The 18,142-nt window shown below is 31.2% G+C and overlaps 1 protein-coding gene across 2 annotated transcripts in view; it reads left to right on the top strand.

Annotated features, from left to right (window-relative positions):
• Window positions 1-18,142, top strand: part of Grik2 (glutamate ionotropic receptor kainate type subunit 2) — a 657,422-nt gene that overhangs the window by 477,103 nt on the left and 162,177 nt on the right. For both annotated transcript variants that reach the window (XM_028773628.1, XM_028773629.1), the window contains exon 11: window positions 5,686-5,909. In XM_028773628.1, the coding sequence (XP_028629461.1) occupies window positions 5,686-5,909 (224 nt within the window). The remainder of the gene's footprint in view (window positions 1-5,685; window positions 5,910-18,142) is intronic.

Genomic DNA, 18,142 nt, shown 5'->3' with positions numbered 1-18,142 from the left:
TCCCCTTCCCCTTCCCCTTCCCCTTCCCCTTCTTCTCCTTCTTCTTCTTCTTCTTTTTGGTTTTTTCAAGACAGAGTTTCTCTGTATAGTCCTGACTGTCCTGGAACTCACCCTATAGACCAGGCTGGTCTCGAACTTAGAAATCCACATGCCTCTACCTCCCAAGTACTGGGAATAAAGGCATGTGCCACCGATGCCCGGCTCATATCCTCCTTCTTAATAGCTGAATAGTATTCCATTGTGTAAATGAACCACATTTTCTGTATCTATCCTCCTTCTTAATAGCTGAATACTATTCCCTTGTGTAAATGAACCACATTTTCTGTATCCTTTCTTCATTTCTGGGACACCTGGGCTCTTTTCAGCTTCTGGCTTTTATAAATAAGGCCACTATGAATATAATGAACCATGTGTCCCTGTAGCATTGTGGGGCAATTTTTGGGTATATGCTCAAGAGTGGTATAGCTGGGTCTTCAGGTATATATATATTTCCAATTTTCTGATGAATCTCCAGATTGATTTCCAGACTGGTTGTAACAATTTACAATCTGACCATCGATGAAAACATGTTCTCCTTTCTTTACATTCTCAAAATCATGGGCTGTCATCTGAGATTTTGATATTTGCCATTCTGATTGGTATAAGACGGAATTTCATCATTTTTTTGATTTGCATTCCCTGATGACTTTAAACATTTCTTGTAGTGTTTCTCTGTCATTCTTTAGTTCTTTATATATTTTGAATATTAGCCTTCTATGGTATGTAATTTAGATATTTCCCAATTTCTAGGTATGAAATTTTTTTTATTGACAGCATCCTTTTTCTTACAGAAGGTTTCTAAAGGGACGGTAATTCCCCAGATGTTCTTTTTTTCTTTAATTGGATATTCTATTTATTTACATTTCAAATGTTATCCACATTCCCATTTTACCTTCCAGAAAACCTCTATCCCATCCTCCATCCCCCTGATTCTATGAGGGTGTTCCTCCACCCACCCACCCACTCTCATCTTCCCACCCTAGCATTCCCCTAGTCTGGGACATCAAGCCTTCAGAAGATAAAGGGCCTCTCCTCCCATTGATGCCCAACAAGGACATCCTCTGCTTCATATGCAGCTACAGCCATGGGTCCCTCCATATGTATTCTTTGGTTGGTGGTTTAGTCCCTGGGAGCTCGGGGAGGTCTGATTGGTTGATATTGTTGTTCTTCTTATGGGGTTACAAATCCCTTCAGCTCCTTCAGTCTTTTCTCTAACTTCTCCATTGGGAACCATGTGCTCAGTCTAATTGTGCTGGCTATACTTTGTTTTTATTTTTCCATATGAAGTTGAGAATTGCTTTTTCTATGTCTATGAAGAATTGTATTGGATATCTGTAGGAAATTCACTAAATATGTAGATCATAAGATGTCCATTTTTACTATATTAATTACTATATTAACTACGGATACTTGAAGTTCTTGTTATACAGATCTTTCACTTTCATGATTAGAGTTACACCAAGGTATTTTATATTATTTGTGGCTATTGAGAAGGGTATTGTTTCCCTAATTTCTTTTTCAGCTTGTTTAACATTTGTATAAAGGAAGGCTATTGATTTGTTTGTATTAATTTTATATTTAGCCACTTAACTGACATTGTTTTTCAGCTGTAAATGTTCTCTGGTAGAATTCTGGAGGTCATTTATGTATACTAAAATGTCATCCACAAATAGTAATATCTTGGCTTCTTTCTTTCCAATTTGTATCCTTCGGTTTCCTTTTGTTGTCTTCTTGCTCTAGCTAGACATTCGAGTACTGTGTTTAATACATAGGGAGAGAGTGGGCAGCCTTGTCTTGTCCCTGATTTTAGTAGGATTGCTTCAAGTTTCTCTCCATTTAATTTGACGTTGGCATGTGGCTTGCAGTATATTGCTTTTATTATGTTTAGGCATATGTCTTGAATTCCTGATTTTTCCAAGACTTTTAATATGAAGGGATGTTGTATTTTGTCTTTTTCAGCATCTACTGAGAAAATCATGTGTTTTTTTCCCTTTACTCTGTTTGTATAATGTTTATGTTGGTGGTCCCTGAATCCCTAGGATTAAGCCTACTTGATTATGGTGAATGATCATTTTGATATGTTGTGGATTCAGTTTGTAATAATATTATTGAGTATTTTTACATCTATTTTCAAAAATGAAATTGGCCTGATGTTCTATCTCTTTGTTGGGTCTTTGTGTAGATTTGTTGTCAGAGTAACTGTGACTTCACAGAATTAAATAGGTAATGTTTCTTCTGTCTCTATTTTGTGGAATAATTTGAGATGTTTTGGTATTAGTTCTTCTTTGAATATCTAAATTCTGCACTAAAATCATCTGTCCCTGAACTTTTTGGAGTTGGGAGATTTTTAATGACTAACTCTATTCCTTAGGGATTATGATATTGTTTAGACAGTTTATTTGATTTTGTTTTGACTTTGGCACAAAATATCTTTCTAGAAAATCACCCACCAGTTTTGTTTCCAGGCTTTTGTAGTAAGATCTGATGATTTTTTGAATTTCTTTGGTTTTTGTTGTTATGTCTTCTTTTTTTTTTTTTTTTACTGTTTTTGTTAATTTGGATACTGCCTCTGTCCCCTTTATTTAGTTTTGCTAAGGGCTTATCTATCTTCTTGATTTTTCTCTAAGAACTACCCATTGGTTTTTTTTTTTGATTCTTTGTATTGTTTTCTTTGTTTCTAATTCATTGATTATAGCCCTGAGTTTGACTATTTCCTGCCCTCTACTTTTCTTAGGTGTGTTTGCTTCCTTTTGTTCAAATCTTTCAGATGTGCTATCAAGTTGCTAATATAGGGTCTCTCCAATGTGTGCATGAAGTCACTTTTGAGGGTGAAATGTTTTATAGATATCTGTTGAATCTATTTGGTTCATAAATTATTCATAAATTGTTAGTTTCACTGTGTTTAGTTTCTGTTTCGATGAACTGTTATGAGCTTTAGTGAGAATGAGTTGTTGAAGTCTCCTACTATTCTTGTGTGAGTTTCTATATTTTTTCCTTCCAAATGTGGTTGCCCTAGCATTTGGGTGATAAATGTTTAGAATTGAGACTTTATCTTTGTGGATTTTGATGAGAAAGAAGTGTCTTTCCACATCTTTTTTGATTACTTTTGGTTGAAAGTCTATATTATTGGATATTGAATGGCTACTTCAACTTGTTTCTTGGGATCATTAGCTTGGAAAACATTTTTCCAGCCCTTTACTCATAGGTAGTATCTGTCTTTGTTACTGAGTTGTGTTTCTTACATTCAGAAAAATGCTGGATCTTATTTATGTATCCAGTCTGTTAGCCTGTGTCTTTTTATTGGGAAATTGAGTCCATTGATTTTGAGAGGTATTAAAGAACAATGATTGTTAGTTCCTGTTATTTTTGTTGTTCAAGGTGGGATTATGTCTGTTTGACTCTACTCAGTTTACTGTGAGATGTCTAATTTCTTGTGTTTTTTTGAGTGTATCTTTCCTCCTTGTGCTGTACTTTACATTCTCGAATCCCCTGTATGGCTGGGTTAGAAGAAAGATGATGCTTAAATTTGATTTTATTGTAAATTTGTTTTTGTTTGTTTGTTTACAGTTTTATTTATTTCTTTCACCTGTTCCCCATCCATTGGCTCCTTTAAAAGAAATTTCCTCATGTTATTTATTGATTTTTTTAAAAAAATATCTTTAGGTAGTTTATTTATTTCCTCTTTAAGGGCCTCTACCATATTCATAATATTGATTTTCATGGTTTGTGTGTGTGTGTGTGTGTGTGTGTGTGTGTGTCTGTATGTGTGTCTGTGTGTGTGTCTGTGTCTGTGTCTGTGTGTTTCTGTGTTTCAGCTGTGTTAAAATATGGCGGGCTTGACCTAATAGGATAGCTGGATTTTAGTGGTACTGTATTGTCCTGGCTGCTGTTGATTGTGTTCTTTCTCTGGTCTGTATGCATGTGGGTTTGTGGTAATTTAGGTTTAGTTTCTGAGTTTGTCTTTATTGGATTGACATATTTTCTCCTGGTTTTCATTTCTATTCAGGTCTTTTTGCCAGAGTGGCCTGTGGTTCTGTTTATCAAATAGCGCTTATTCCTTAGGGTGTTTATGCTGGTGTTTTTGGAAGACAGTATTACTTCTGGGATCTGGAGTAAAGGAATATCCTCTGCGATCTGAATTATTCAATGTTGCTTGGCCTATGTGGTTTAGGGTATTGTTGTAGTATCTGGTAAAGGAGGGGATTTCTGATATTCTGGGTATTGGTGTGGCCTCAGGGGTTCCAGGTACTAGAATAGCTTCTGGTAGAGCAGAGAGCTGCTAGGTTCCAGGTATCTGACTGGCCTTTGATAATGGAATCATGGGCTAGAATATAAACCATGGGAGAGAGTGCTGTTGGTGTGCTGTGAGGGGTCTAGGGAATCATTTGATATCTGTGAGTGGAATCTTTGGATTCTTGGCCTCAGTTAGAGCAGTGGGCTTCTGAAGAAGTTACTTCCATCAATGTTTAGAGTATCAATTCACCTTGGATATGTGGTTGTAAAATAGTGACTTGAAAGCGTTAGTGTTTTAAGATGTTTAAAACACAATGGAAAATTAACAACTTTATGAAAATTGGAAATCTTATTTTGTCATGCTTGGATATTAGCTCTTAGAAGCCTGTTCTTTTCTAATGAGAAAGAGGAAGGAAATATGTCTGGGTAGGAGGGATAGAGAGGAGCACATGGGAGGAATAAACAGAGAAAAAACTATAATCTGAACATAGTGTATGAAAAAATCTATTTTCAATAAAAGAAAAAAATGTGGAAAAAGGAAAAACAAAAGATTAAAGAAAAAAATCATTTTTCAATGTGGTTTAAGCAAGACTTCGTGGATTTTTTATTAAATGAAATTAAACAAATTAAAGAAATATAAACAAAACTTTGGGGTAGAATTCAGCAATAATATTCAAATGACTTAAAGAATGTTTTATCCATTTAAAGATTACATGTTTAAGACAAACTCTTCTTTATTTTTGAAAAAATATAGTTTATTAACAAATTCTTGTAGTGTTTGTATGTGTATGTACATGCAGGCACACAGATCCACAAATGCACAATCATCTTTATGAATGATTGTTGGCAGTTTGTATGTAGAAGTCAGAAAACTACTTGTGGATGTCAGTTTTTTTTTCTTATCACATGGGTCTCTGGGATGGAACTCAGGTTGTTAGGCATGGTAGCAAGTGTCTATACCTGTTGAGCCATCCTGTTGGCCCAGAAACTATTTCTTTGATTTTAAGCTAAATAGTTTGACATACTTATTGCTTAAATTGCAATTCAACCAATATATGTAGGCAGATATAATAGATACAAAATGATTGTTAAGGCGTACAGCCAAAACAACCATGAAATTTCAACATGAATAATGTCATTTACTGTATGTACAATGGTTTCATTTTTTAATCCCCAAGTTTTCTTTTCTTTTTTTTTTTAACTAGTTATGATTGAGACTGATGTAGAAATCTGGAATCACATAGGAATGAGTAAATAATTAAATAGTAAATCAGCTCTTCAGGGTAAAGAATGTTGTTGATCTTGCCATAATCATTACAGAAATTCTCATGTATAAAGTCTTTAGTTATAGATATTTTACTGGTGACTTAGCACCATTTTTTCCTTTTTTCCTTTTTATGTTTCTCTCTACAGAAAGCTGACCTTGCAGTTGCTCCACTGGCCATTACTTATGTTCGTGAGAAGGTCATCGACTTTTCAAAGCCGTTTATGACACTTGGAATAAGTATTTTGTACCGCAAGCCCAATGGTACAAACCCAGGCGTCTTCTCCTTCCTGAATCCTCTCTCCCCTGATATCTGGATGTATATTCTGCTGGCTTACTTGGGTGTCAGTTGTGTGCTCTTTGTCATAGCCAGGTAACATGCTCACTTTTGTGATTTTTTTGGCAATTGTTACCTCTTTTTTCTAACTAATAATTGTCAAAAGTCACAATCTCCTTTCTTGTTTTTCTTTCTTCTGGGGTGCCAGCTTCTAAGATTTATCAACTTCTAAGAATCACATAAGTATGCTGCCTTTTGGGGCAGAAAACATGCTGGTTGTGTCAGTAAGCTGCAAATGAGATAGAAAGTGTTTTTATCTTTTTAAAGAAAATCTAAAAGAGCCCAAATAGTTAAAACTTAGTTTTCTTCTGCTTTAATTAATATTATAATTTTCTCAAGATTCATAATTTTTTGACCACCATATTGACACTGAAGTCCATAATGTTTTTGAGATTATATATTTTGTGGTAAAGAAAATTAGGATTTTAGATGTAGACTCCTATGTTGATAGAAATTTTCATAATCTATGACTATATGTATTTATATGCCCTACAGTCAAAGTTAAATATGAAATCTTTTTTTTCAGTTTTGTTACTAAGATGCTTTAGAAAATCTTTGTCCTCTGTTGAAATTATATGATAAAGTCAATATACTTTTCCTAGCAGTAGAACTTAATAATTTTCCATTTAGAAAAAGAATGAAATAAAGTGAATACAGCATATTTTACATATTTATATTATGATAAATATACAAATAATTATTTTTAATTTATCATTTTATTTAATTAGTTTAACATTGAGATTTGACTATTTAAGATCACTATAGTATGTATTTATTTATACTAAGGAGTCATAAAGCAATTGAAATTGTACAGTAGAGCCTCTTAAAGGTTTTATTTTTTCATAGTATTTTTATTTTTCCTCAAAATTTGAATGTAGAGTTTGAAGCACCTAATTCTTTAGTTTCTGTTTTTCTATGATCAATGAAAATAAATCAAGATTATTTGTATTATATTTGGATAAGTAACATATCTGTTGAGTTACTACCACAAACCACACTACTTCAAAAGTATTCAGAGTATTGAGACCAAGTATTTGTAGAATTAGTGCAATCTTAGAATACTTTGTACCTAGAACACAGAGCAAGCATTCTTTTGTGTCTTCACATGAGCCTATTCTATATAAATAAAGCCTACAAGAAAGGTTCCTAACACTGTCCTGAGGAAGCATGGAGGAACCAGTTACAATAAAAGAAACAAAACAAAAACAAAAACACTACAACTTATACTGGAACATATGAACTAGACTCTTGAGTTCATTTTCCACCTTCGGATATATTAACTAATAAAAGACATGTTGAATTTATATAAGATTTTCTAGCTGTCCAAAATATTTTTATAACTCTCAGTTTTTGTCAAAAAGAGATGCTAATTTGAGGTGGTACCTTATTAATTAAATAGATAATAAAGAAAACCTCATTGAAAGAAATGGCCTTTTATTGCATTTGAAAATACAAAGTCATGTAGTTTGCCATTTTTCATTGTCTTTATGCTTAAGAAAATTAGTGACAATATTTATTATTAGTTATTTGATGAGCAGATTTGAAATTATACTGCTGTAGCTTCTTACTCAAAGATGGGAAAATAATCTATCAAATATCTAAAAAAGCAAAGCAAAGCAAAACTATATCAGAAAACTCATAGGTATTTTATTAATGAATGTGTGATATTTAATAGTCTATGTAAAGAGTGCAAAGCTATACATAATTTGCCAGAATGTTTGCTTATCATTAGTAATAATGTCTAAAGTATGTCCTGTTATTTAAAATAAATGCTTAAAATTAAGATTAGCAGAAAAATGACTAGAGTGAGCCCCAAATTCAAATGTTGTATAAAATTTGTTTTTCTAGTATGAATGCAACTATGAAATACAAGTTCAGAATAAATGCATTGGTAGGACTTAATTGCCCTTCTAAATATAGCAGAAGTATAATATTGGTTTTGAATTTTAAAAAATTAGAACATTTTCATTTCACTTACAAGTTAAAATTATATAATGCAAAGATATACAGTGAATCGCTGACATTGTTACTGAAGATACAGTATTTTTAATATTTATATTTTTATTGCATTCTTTAATATTCTATTAATATGGAAAGGAGAAAGAAATCTATTTAATGATGGTGTTCTTTACTGACAAGGCACATGCCTAGCATTTCCTAACCCTAATGTATAAAACAAAGCAGTATACAAACAAAAAAATAAACAAAACTCTTTGGTTTATATCTTAGTTTTTGTTAATGTTGCTGTGGCAATATGCAGTGGCCAAAACATTAAAAGAGAAAGGATTTTTTTTAACTCATATTAGAAGCCACAGATATCATTGCTAGGAAGTTGAATCAGCAGCCAGTTACAATATGTCTGCAATAGCAGATAGCAATGAAATCTATGTGTAGTTTAGTCTCTCTGTTTTATCCAGTCTAAGAGATCAGGCCAGAAAAATTGTTGCATCTGCACTTAGGATGGGTCTTCCGACTTTTAATAATGTAAAAATGCAATTCTCCTCAGGCATACACATATATTTATAGCTTTATGCTCATATACTAAATATATTTTATATACATATATAAATATTGTATTATATTTTGTTTATATTGTGTTAAGAATTCTATCATGTGATAATTTCAAGAAAATATTTGACTGGAAATAATCTTGTATTAAGCTAAGCACTATTATATAATATATACGTATACATATATATATATATATGTATACGTATATATACTTTTAGCAATCTAATAAATATTTATAATATTCTTAAATCTATACTTTTAAAAATTCTATATAATTGTAATATATATTCATTAAAATGACATATATTAAAACTTATAAAAGGTCAACTATAAAAAGGAGACATTAGGCAGATTATTAGCAGTCCTTCTAATACCTAGTAAATGCAGGCTCTATAATCACTTAAGAATATTTAAACTCGATACAAGTTGGTAAAATTTATTCTTTTAAAGCTCAATTTTAAAGTATATAACTTTGTTTAGTCATTAAAATATTCTCCCCATCCTCTATTACAAAGAAACATACCTACAAGTAGTTTACAAATTTTCTAGAAACATTTAATGGTTACCAAGAAAAAGATGTTTCAGATAACTTTGTATTGTTTAACTATGTCATATGGTCTTTATAAACATCTGAAATATTATTTGTAGCATAATGACACAATCAGCATCCTTCTCTGAATTAGTAAAGAAGTTGTTTAGGCATAGATGTAAGGCTGGAATATTGCTTTCTAGACAACAAATGTCCCTGTTCCACATATCCTAATAGTTACTCTTGACAGACAGAAATAACCTTGTCTGTGACAGGGTTCACTGTTCACTTAGTTATACTATTTCTTAATCTTATCCATGTCTTTCTGTGTCCTTTGCTTTAATTTAGATACATTACTAGTGAGATATAGTCACTCTGTGTCCTTTGCTTTAATTTAGATACATTACTAGTGAGATATAGTCACTCTGTGTCCTTTGCTTTAATTTAGATACATTACTAGTGAGATATAGTCACAAGAAAAGGCTGATCATGGCACCCACCCAAGATGTGTTTCACCTTGCTTCAAATATTTCCCACATTAAACAAATATAGACTACTAACAATAAGTTACTTATACAATGGGTTAATTTAAGTTCTTATTAAATTAAATCCCATAGATAGCCAAGAATTTCTTTCAACCATAGATATCTCAAGGACAACCAGACCTGAAATTCTGTATCCAAATTTTGTTTGGGAATTTGTATGGTTTGTAATATAGAGATGCATAATGGATATCAACACCAAAATGAAAGGAATAGTTATGTACACATTTTTGTCCAACAGGATTGATGTCACACAACAATTACTCACTAAGCACTGGTCATGAAATGAACTGTAAGCAACTTGAAAAGAAGTACAATTTTTACACCAATTTTTCTAAGAATCTTGATACACTACTCTACTTTAGGCTCCATATCTGAACAAAACAATATTATCCCACAGGAAAAATATAAATAAAGCCAAATAATATTAACTGATTTGCTTTTTTCAACAGAATAGAAAACTAAAGTATATTTGATGTGTTTAATATATAAAATTACATTTACTAAGTTAAAAACAATATAGATTTTATATCATTTTTTATGATTTTTAGGATATTAAATAATAACTGTTAGATTTTTGAGTAAAGCAGTAAGAATTTACTCTTAACATATACTTAAAGGTTTATAATTGGAGTTACCTCTAGGAGTCTCTTGCACTATGTTGTAGTTTTAACATAGCTTTTTGTCAGAAAACTATCAAGCCTTTATCTCATCTGGAGTCCTTATAATTTAAAAGCAAAACTGTCTTTCTCTTAGAACTTATTGGTTTTGAACAGTATCTTTGATGGTTTACTGACTTTGGATTCTCACATCCAAAATGCTTACATTAGCATCATCAACTTTGGTTCCTTAGCAGTATGCTATAGCTTTTATATTTCCATTGCAATGACTGGTGACATCTTATGCACACTGGCATCAATGGATTATTGCTTACTTACGAATGGATAACTGCTTTGGTAGATGTTCAATGGTAATGTAATTGACAGTCAGAAAGACTGCTGCCATATTAAAGTGAAATGTCAATTTTGTTGTGTGCCTATACCACCAAGTTTCCAACCTCTAACTCAGGACACTATTTAAATTTTACCTTTCTTTAGCATTGCATTAGGTAAAGTTTTGCTATATTTTTAAAAATGTGATTTTTTTCAGAGAGGTAAATTTTATGGAAACATATTTGCTATTTTCCTTTCCACTTAGCAATCTTCCTAGAATGTTTTCAAAATTTGGTTTTTAGTAATTGCTGTTCTAATACGCCTCTTACACACATGAGAAGGATCATTAAAACTGATTATGTTTTAAGATTTGTCTAATGGTCAGCAGAGATTTAATCTAAAGTCACTTTCAAACTACAGGTTGAAATGGCATCATGAGTCTAATACTACAGAGAATTTATTTCCATACTTCAGTAGTTTCTTGCTAATCCCAGTATAAAACAACACATCCTTTCCACTTCAACTTACAAAATGGTCATTGTTGTAAAGTAGATATTGTGACATCGTTTGATGTGTTACTAAAACAAAGCCAATTAGGACTAAGTGAAACCAACAATGATAAAGATGTTATGTAAGTATTTCAGGCAACAGAGATCTTGACTGTAATCATAGGGCTCTGAAGAGGAGATCAATTCTAATTCCTAGAAGTAGTAATAAACATGTTTTTCAACTCTAAGTTTTATAATTTCAGGGCATTAAAAAATAGAAATTAGAAGAAAATTAAGCAACGCAAAAACAAGATAAGATTACAGTGAATTTTTAAGTTATCTTCTGTAATCAAATAATTGTTGCCATTTTAATTTGAGGAAATTTTTATACTTTGATAGTTTTTGTATGTCTACAAAATTATTTTCCCAATAAAGTTAAATTATTTTTTTCTTTCTCCCCCTTTTTTTCCCCTTCTACTTGCTTTGTAGTCCTTTGAGTCAAACCCAAGGCCTTGCACATGCTGGACAAATGGTCAGCCACTGATGTACAGTCAGGCTCCCAAATTACTTTTTCTTAATGTTTTGACAAAATAAATACCAATGAATGAGAAGATATTTAATAGTCTTGTTTTTCTAATGCTACATATGTATCATTTTCCTTTGATGTCTACTTTTGCTCCAGTGACACAACTAAGACCAGCGACTCCTACAACAGCATGACTATCATTTCTAGGTCATTGTTCAGTATGCCCATTCCACACATATTATGAAAATGAGCTTCTGAGATCTACATGCAAACTGTAATGACTTGTTTCCATTAAGGAGATATATAATATCTAACTTAGTAAATCAAAATGTTATATAATAAATGTTATTTTTAATTTATTGAAGTTTAATGTTTATCAAGTTGTAATATTAAAAATTTAGTATTAGCAGCATAGTATGGCCTCGGCAGTTGTCACAATATACTCTTAATCTGCCATCAATTAGTGTAGACTGAGTTGTTAGCAAACCAAGAACAATAAATATTACACAAGGTTTGTCTCCCTGCCCTTTTATCTCTTCTATTCATTCTACCCCATTTTGTTCCCTTCAATTCCAGTTCCTTTTATTCCATTACATTCTGTTCTGTTCTGTCCCACTTGAACCCACCTTTATTCCTGCTCTACTCTGTGTAATTCTATTCATTTCTCTTTTTAGACTTTGAGAAAGAAACCTTATTATGAGTCTATTATGAAGTTCCAATTAGCTAAGGAAATTGAAGCATACTTTCCACAAACCATATACTTATTTCTCCGTGTTTACTTGTTTCCAAGCAGCTGCATTTCCTCAGCTGAAGGTTCTGCAAAAGGCTCTTCACAAGCTGCCCCCTTTCATGGCTTGTCTTGTCAACTTTCAAAACAATGCCTCTGTTTTTCAAGACACTGGAAAAACTATTTGTTTGGGAGGGAGAGTGATTTCACAGTCACACTAACAAAGGTTCTTAATTTACTAGCCTATATAAGACAATGTACTTTTATTTTATTCCATGTGAAGCAGTTAAACCTCCAGTGTCTACTCAACATAGGCCAAAGTATATGCAGCTCTACTTTAAAACAATAGAGTGTGTGCAAGAGGACCATTAAAACACCAACAGAAAATACACGAGTGGTTTTGTTTTCTGTATTTTCCAAAAACAAAAAGGGGTTCTCCTAAAAGGCAGTTTTTCTTCAAAAATATTAAAATAAGTTTTAGGTACTTTTCATTGTAAATTTGACTTTTAATTATGTCTTAAAGCTATTGCCTTACTGTCATTACGTTATTTCCTGAGTTTTCCCCAATACACGCTCTCTGTGTTTCTGTGTATCCAGCATTTTCCCCTATTCCATGTGGAGGATAGTTCTGAAAGAGAATAAAAGTAGTCAGAACAATATGCAAACAGGTTACACTGATAATCCCAGAGACAATTATTTATTCTCCTATGTTAATCAACTATGTATTTATAAAGTAATATCCACCAGGCCCTGTTACCTACCTCTGGCGCAAAGAAAAGTAAAAGCGTTTTTCTCTTTATAAAGTTATCATTCGTTATTACAGAATGAAAGTTTTTCTAAAGAAACTACATTTAGAAGACTCGCTGAAAATATATTAAAATGGAAATTGAATTATGCTGTTTCACTTAAAATCTTAAGATCATCTTCTGACTTTCCTAAAAATTAAAAAAAGAAAAAAAAGCTTGTATCATCACTTTAAAATTTCAAACGATGCTTTAGCATTTTCTCATCCACATTATCTGTATACTGTTATACAAAACAGATAATTTCCTGAAATAACGTTTAGGTACATGTGAAAAGTATATCAGTTGTTTCTTTTACTAGCCTTTCAAATGAGAAACGTTAAAATATATTTCCAGAAAGTTCAGCATGTAGACAAATACATCAGTAAAACATGGTGCCTATGCCTGTCCTCTGGACATACCTGCATTCTCTTCTTAAAAATTGTTAGTTTCATTTGGTTAAAAAATAGCAAGTCTTTGTGAAATTCTGGAGAAAATCAAATGCTATTTTATATTATTTTGATCCTCTCATAATTTATTTATGTGGGAGAAGTTTCATTAACATTAAATGAAAACTAAAAGAAATAATTAGTGGTGATTTATGACTTTATTTTTTCAAGTTATATAAAATAATGCACTCTATCCAAATTATTAATGAGTAGGAGATACAGCATCATCAGCCAGTACAACTTCATTCATTAGAGCATGCCACAGCACCTTAATTACTATAATTTTTTACATTTCATTACATAATTACATCATTCAAATTAAATTGTTTTCATATCAATCCTGTTGCTTATGTGTACATGGGAATACAGAGATTAACCTCATATTTTTTGTGATTAAAAAAATCTCACTAATGTAGAAATTATGTGTATTCATATTTTAAAACTAGAATGAATATATTTAACCTAATAAACTTTGAATACAGACTTTCACTTATAATCTGCCAAAAGCATAATTTTACAGTTTTTCTAGCTTGGATATTAGAGGTTTTTGTTATCTTTAGAAAAATAATATAGAGAGACCTAAATTAATTATTTGACAAAAATTATCTATTCCCTTCTGTTCTGACTTTTTTCCACTCCAAGAAGATAAAATGAGGTGAATAAACTTACAAAAAACTTCCTATTAAGTTAATGAATTTAATATTTGAAGCAAAGGTGAAATGATAGGTTTTCAATGTTACTGGCATGATAAATATTATAAACAGTTGGGCTACAACTGTCATCTAAGTTGGTTCAGAATATGCACCTGAATATTATTTTAACAAATAAAATTAGGTAAGTGTTTCCTGGCTTCCCTTACTATTATTGGTATTCAGCTTGGGGTTGGTGGGAGGTTTGTTTCAATATAAGCTTATCCAATTGCTAGACTGAGTTTGTTATGTGAAAATAATCAATAAAATGTGAATTTTGTTTATAGGTAGATATTTACAAAAGATTCCCACTCCTAGAAATATGTTTATTATAAAATGTTTATATCACTCTTTCAGTTTTAATTAGGGCTTCAAATCAATCCTTCAATTGAAAAGGTTTGAAAGTTGTTTCAATTTAGTTGTAGAGACTTTCACAGTAATCATTTTTGTAGTTCTTAATTTGGATAAAGTAGAGAAAAGTAAAGTAATTGACTTCCAAACATATTTTGACTTTCTTAGGAACTTTGAGATATTCATAGTGCACATACATGATATTAATATCCTTTACTGATTTGTTGATATAATATGTTACCTTGTAAGACACTTATGATTTGTTGATATAATACACACCTAACCTTAAGGCATTTTATGATTTGTTAATACAACATATCACATTATAATATTAAGAGATATTTCATTGATTTTTACATACTTCATACAAAGTGCATATATATATATATATTAAGACACTTTGTCATTTGAAGATCCATTATGTTATATTATAAGATTAAGAGATTTTATTGGTTTAATACCACAAAGTATATTCTAAGGACATTTTTGACTTAGGTGAAAAAGCAGAAAGTCTACAAATGAAAAATCTCTGGAAATTCTTGCAAAAATAAAACTTATCATTTATAATAATACATGATAAAAATTATTAATAAAAAATTATGTACCATGCATGCCTATGTCTGCTGATGATCTGTAATCCAGATGACATCAGTTAAATCGTTCTTAATACTTAAATGATGCATTTTTATCAGACATTACCTCTCTCTTGAATGCCATTTTTATATAAAAAGGAATAGTCTGTTTCATGCTTCAGCATCAGACACCTCAGGACCTGATGTATCAGTCAGCCAGCCCTAAGGCTTTGTCACTAGACTTAAAACTTTACATATCTTTAGTGTTTATATTACAAGCTTACCTCTGTTCTGTAAGTCTACAAGGAACATTTTAAATGAAAGATTGCTGATATTTATTTGAAATAACAAATTTAATGTTTTGAATGTTATTTGAAAAATATTTAACTGGGAAAGAGATAATTTGTAGGATAAAGTTAAATTTTTGATGATGCAACATTGAAATCTGAGCCAAATTTTTTTAGTAATTCTCAATTTAAAGCCACTCTTATTTGAATATAATTGTGCGTTAAATTATTGATAGCCATTTAGTAGAATAGCATTAAAAACATTGTATAATTTCCAAGGTAGATTCTAGTTTTTCAGAATAAAATTAATTTTTCTTTCATGTTGAAATCTATCTATATAAAAACTCAATGGCAACAATCTTATTATTTTCATAAATTTTTGAATAATATATAGATGACTATAATAAATATTTTTAAAAAACAAAATAAAAAATAATTACAGGCAAAAATAAATAAAACATATATGGTATACAGGATTATCAATTTTAAACATATTAACATTGATCAGTATATTATATTCTGTTGTTGAAGCTAATTTTCTACAAATGTTATTTTTAAGTATGAGTCTTCAGAAAGCCCTATATTTCAAAAATGCTCATTATTTTATTATGTTTAGTTTCTTTTCCATAAATTAAATTTATTTTCATCATTACATTACAAATCTGTGTATATTATCATTATTATCATTTCATTAATTTTCATTGATCCATTTATAGATTCCAAATAAAATGTTTTATAGCCTATTATCATGATTTATTTGTAAAGTAGCTTTAGCACTTCATATCTAAACTATTGATTTACTGGCACTAAAGGTACCAGTTGATGTCCATGTTAAATAATGAAAAATATATTCAAATCTTTGATTTTTAAGTTTCATATTTATTAAGGAACATTGTATGTTTTAGTAATATACAGATAATTTATTAATTGCCTGTATCAATGAAGGAGGTTTTTGTTTTACAGCCATAGCAAATATCCATGGTTTAAATATCCCAGCTGCAGTCATTATCCCCGTAGCCAAAGGTGTCTCTGGACACAGCATCTGGAAAGCTACATGGAATTGTCTTTGTAAGTCAGGGTGAGCGAACTTTAGCATGCCACTCCTCTACATTTCCAGGAAAATGGAAAAAGATATAAAAGTATATTGCAGCAGACCATCTGGAAAGTGCTAATCCATAGTTGTGCAGAACATAGGAGAAGAATATTTAGAAAATACTAGGAAGGCCTGGAGCCTAGAAAGTACGGCAGAGCAATTGTGTTTTACCAAGTTTTATGAAGCATTTCTAAACACAAATTCTGATTAACTTTTATCAACATGAGATACACTGATATCTTTGCAAGTATCAAAGTGTTTTAAATAAGTTATTAAGGTATTGTTTAAAGACAACTGTACATGAAAATATCTATGAAAGGAAGAAAATATGTTATAAATAATTCATTTTTCTTAATGATTTCATTGTGATGAGCCATTGTTTACAAATTATTGAGCTATTTTTACTAATGTAGAAGTGATTCTTTACTGAAAAATTTTACATCATGGCATATTCTCCCTAGCGATAATTTTAATAATTTATTTTGAGAGGAATATATTGTTCTAAAGTATGCCATAACTTTATCATAAGAACTAAGAGTTGTCCTCTGCATAGTTAGTCCTTGGTTCAGAGGCTAGTTTGGTTAAAAAATAATTTCATGTGTGGTAAATAAGAAACTTGACCAAATATTTATTTAAATAGGTGTGTGTGTGTGTGTGTGTGTGTGTGATTGCTGTAAAAAAGGAAAGCTTAAAGCAGCTCATTTTTAGGCTGCTGGGATATGTGGCTGGTAGCACTATCCTTACATTAACGGTTTCAGCCTCATAGTTACAAGATGTCAAATAGTAGACCTCATCTATACCCCATGCCTAAAAAAAGAGCAGAAAACAAAACCTTTGCCCACAGTCGACAGAACATGATATTAGAAATTGAGTTACACAGGCCTATGTGTAGCTATGTGGGTACTGGATTCAAACCAGAGTCCTCTGCAAGAATATCCAAGAGTATCCAATGCTCTTAAATACTGAGCTCTCTCTAGCTCAAGATACATATATATATTTTTAGGAAGAAACATTTCATGTATTCATGCCTTAATATTTAAAAAATTATTGACAATTGAGAATTATCTATATTGTGATCTCAAGAGTTTTTTAGGACAGAAAATTAATAATACCATGGGATATGTGATTGACAGTGACTAGCACCTAGGCTTACTGAAGAGCAAAGTAGTGTCTCACACAATTGCCCAATCTGGCCTTGAATTAACCTGTGGCAAAGCTCTCCTCAAACCTATGGTAAATTTTTTCAGTCTCCCAAATGCTAGGATTAGAGGCATAAGTAAAGGTTTATATTAATATATAAGAATTTAACAATTTATTTTCATCTGTCACTCTAACATTTTAAATGGTACTATAAAATACTCAGCATTGATGAAAGTAATTCTTTAATATGGAATATTCTGAGACAGCAATACTTTTCCCAACATTTTTTTTTTAGCCATAATGAAAAATTGTTAAGCATTTTACCCTCCCTATATTGATAATGCATTATGATATATACTAGGACACATTTTACAAAAAAACAAAAAACAAAAAACAGCTGTTAAATAAATGTCCCTCTGGGAAGAGGGGAAGAAATCTATGGCCAGTTATAGTCAGTCTAGGTGTTGACTTCTCCTGACAACATTACATTTCCTAAGTTATAAAACATGAAAAGGAAAATAAGAAAAATACTCTTGGTGAAATGTATAAAGTAGTACTATTGCCTATTTAAAATACAAATAATGAATAACGTGTTTCCATGTGCATATATATGTACTCATGCATAGAAAATAACTGAGTGTGCATTGCATG

This window comes from Grammomys surdaster, unplaced genomic scaffold (genome assembly GCF_004785775.1).
Source record: "Grammomys surdaster isolate TR1022 unplaced genomic scaffold, NIH_TR_1.0 232, whole genome shotgun sequence".
Classification (NCBI taxonomy): Eukaryota; Metazoa; Chordata; class Mammalia; order Rodentia; family Muridae; genus Grammomys; species Grammomys surdaster.
Note: the sequence above shows the minus strand (reverse complement) of the source record. Positions and strands in the feature narration are given on the sequence as shown.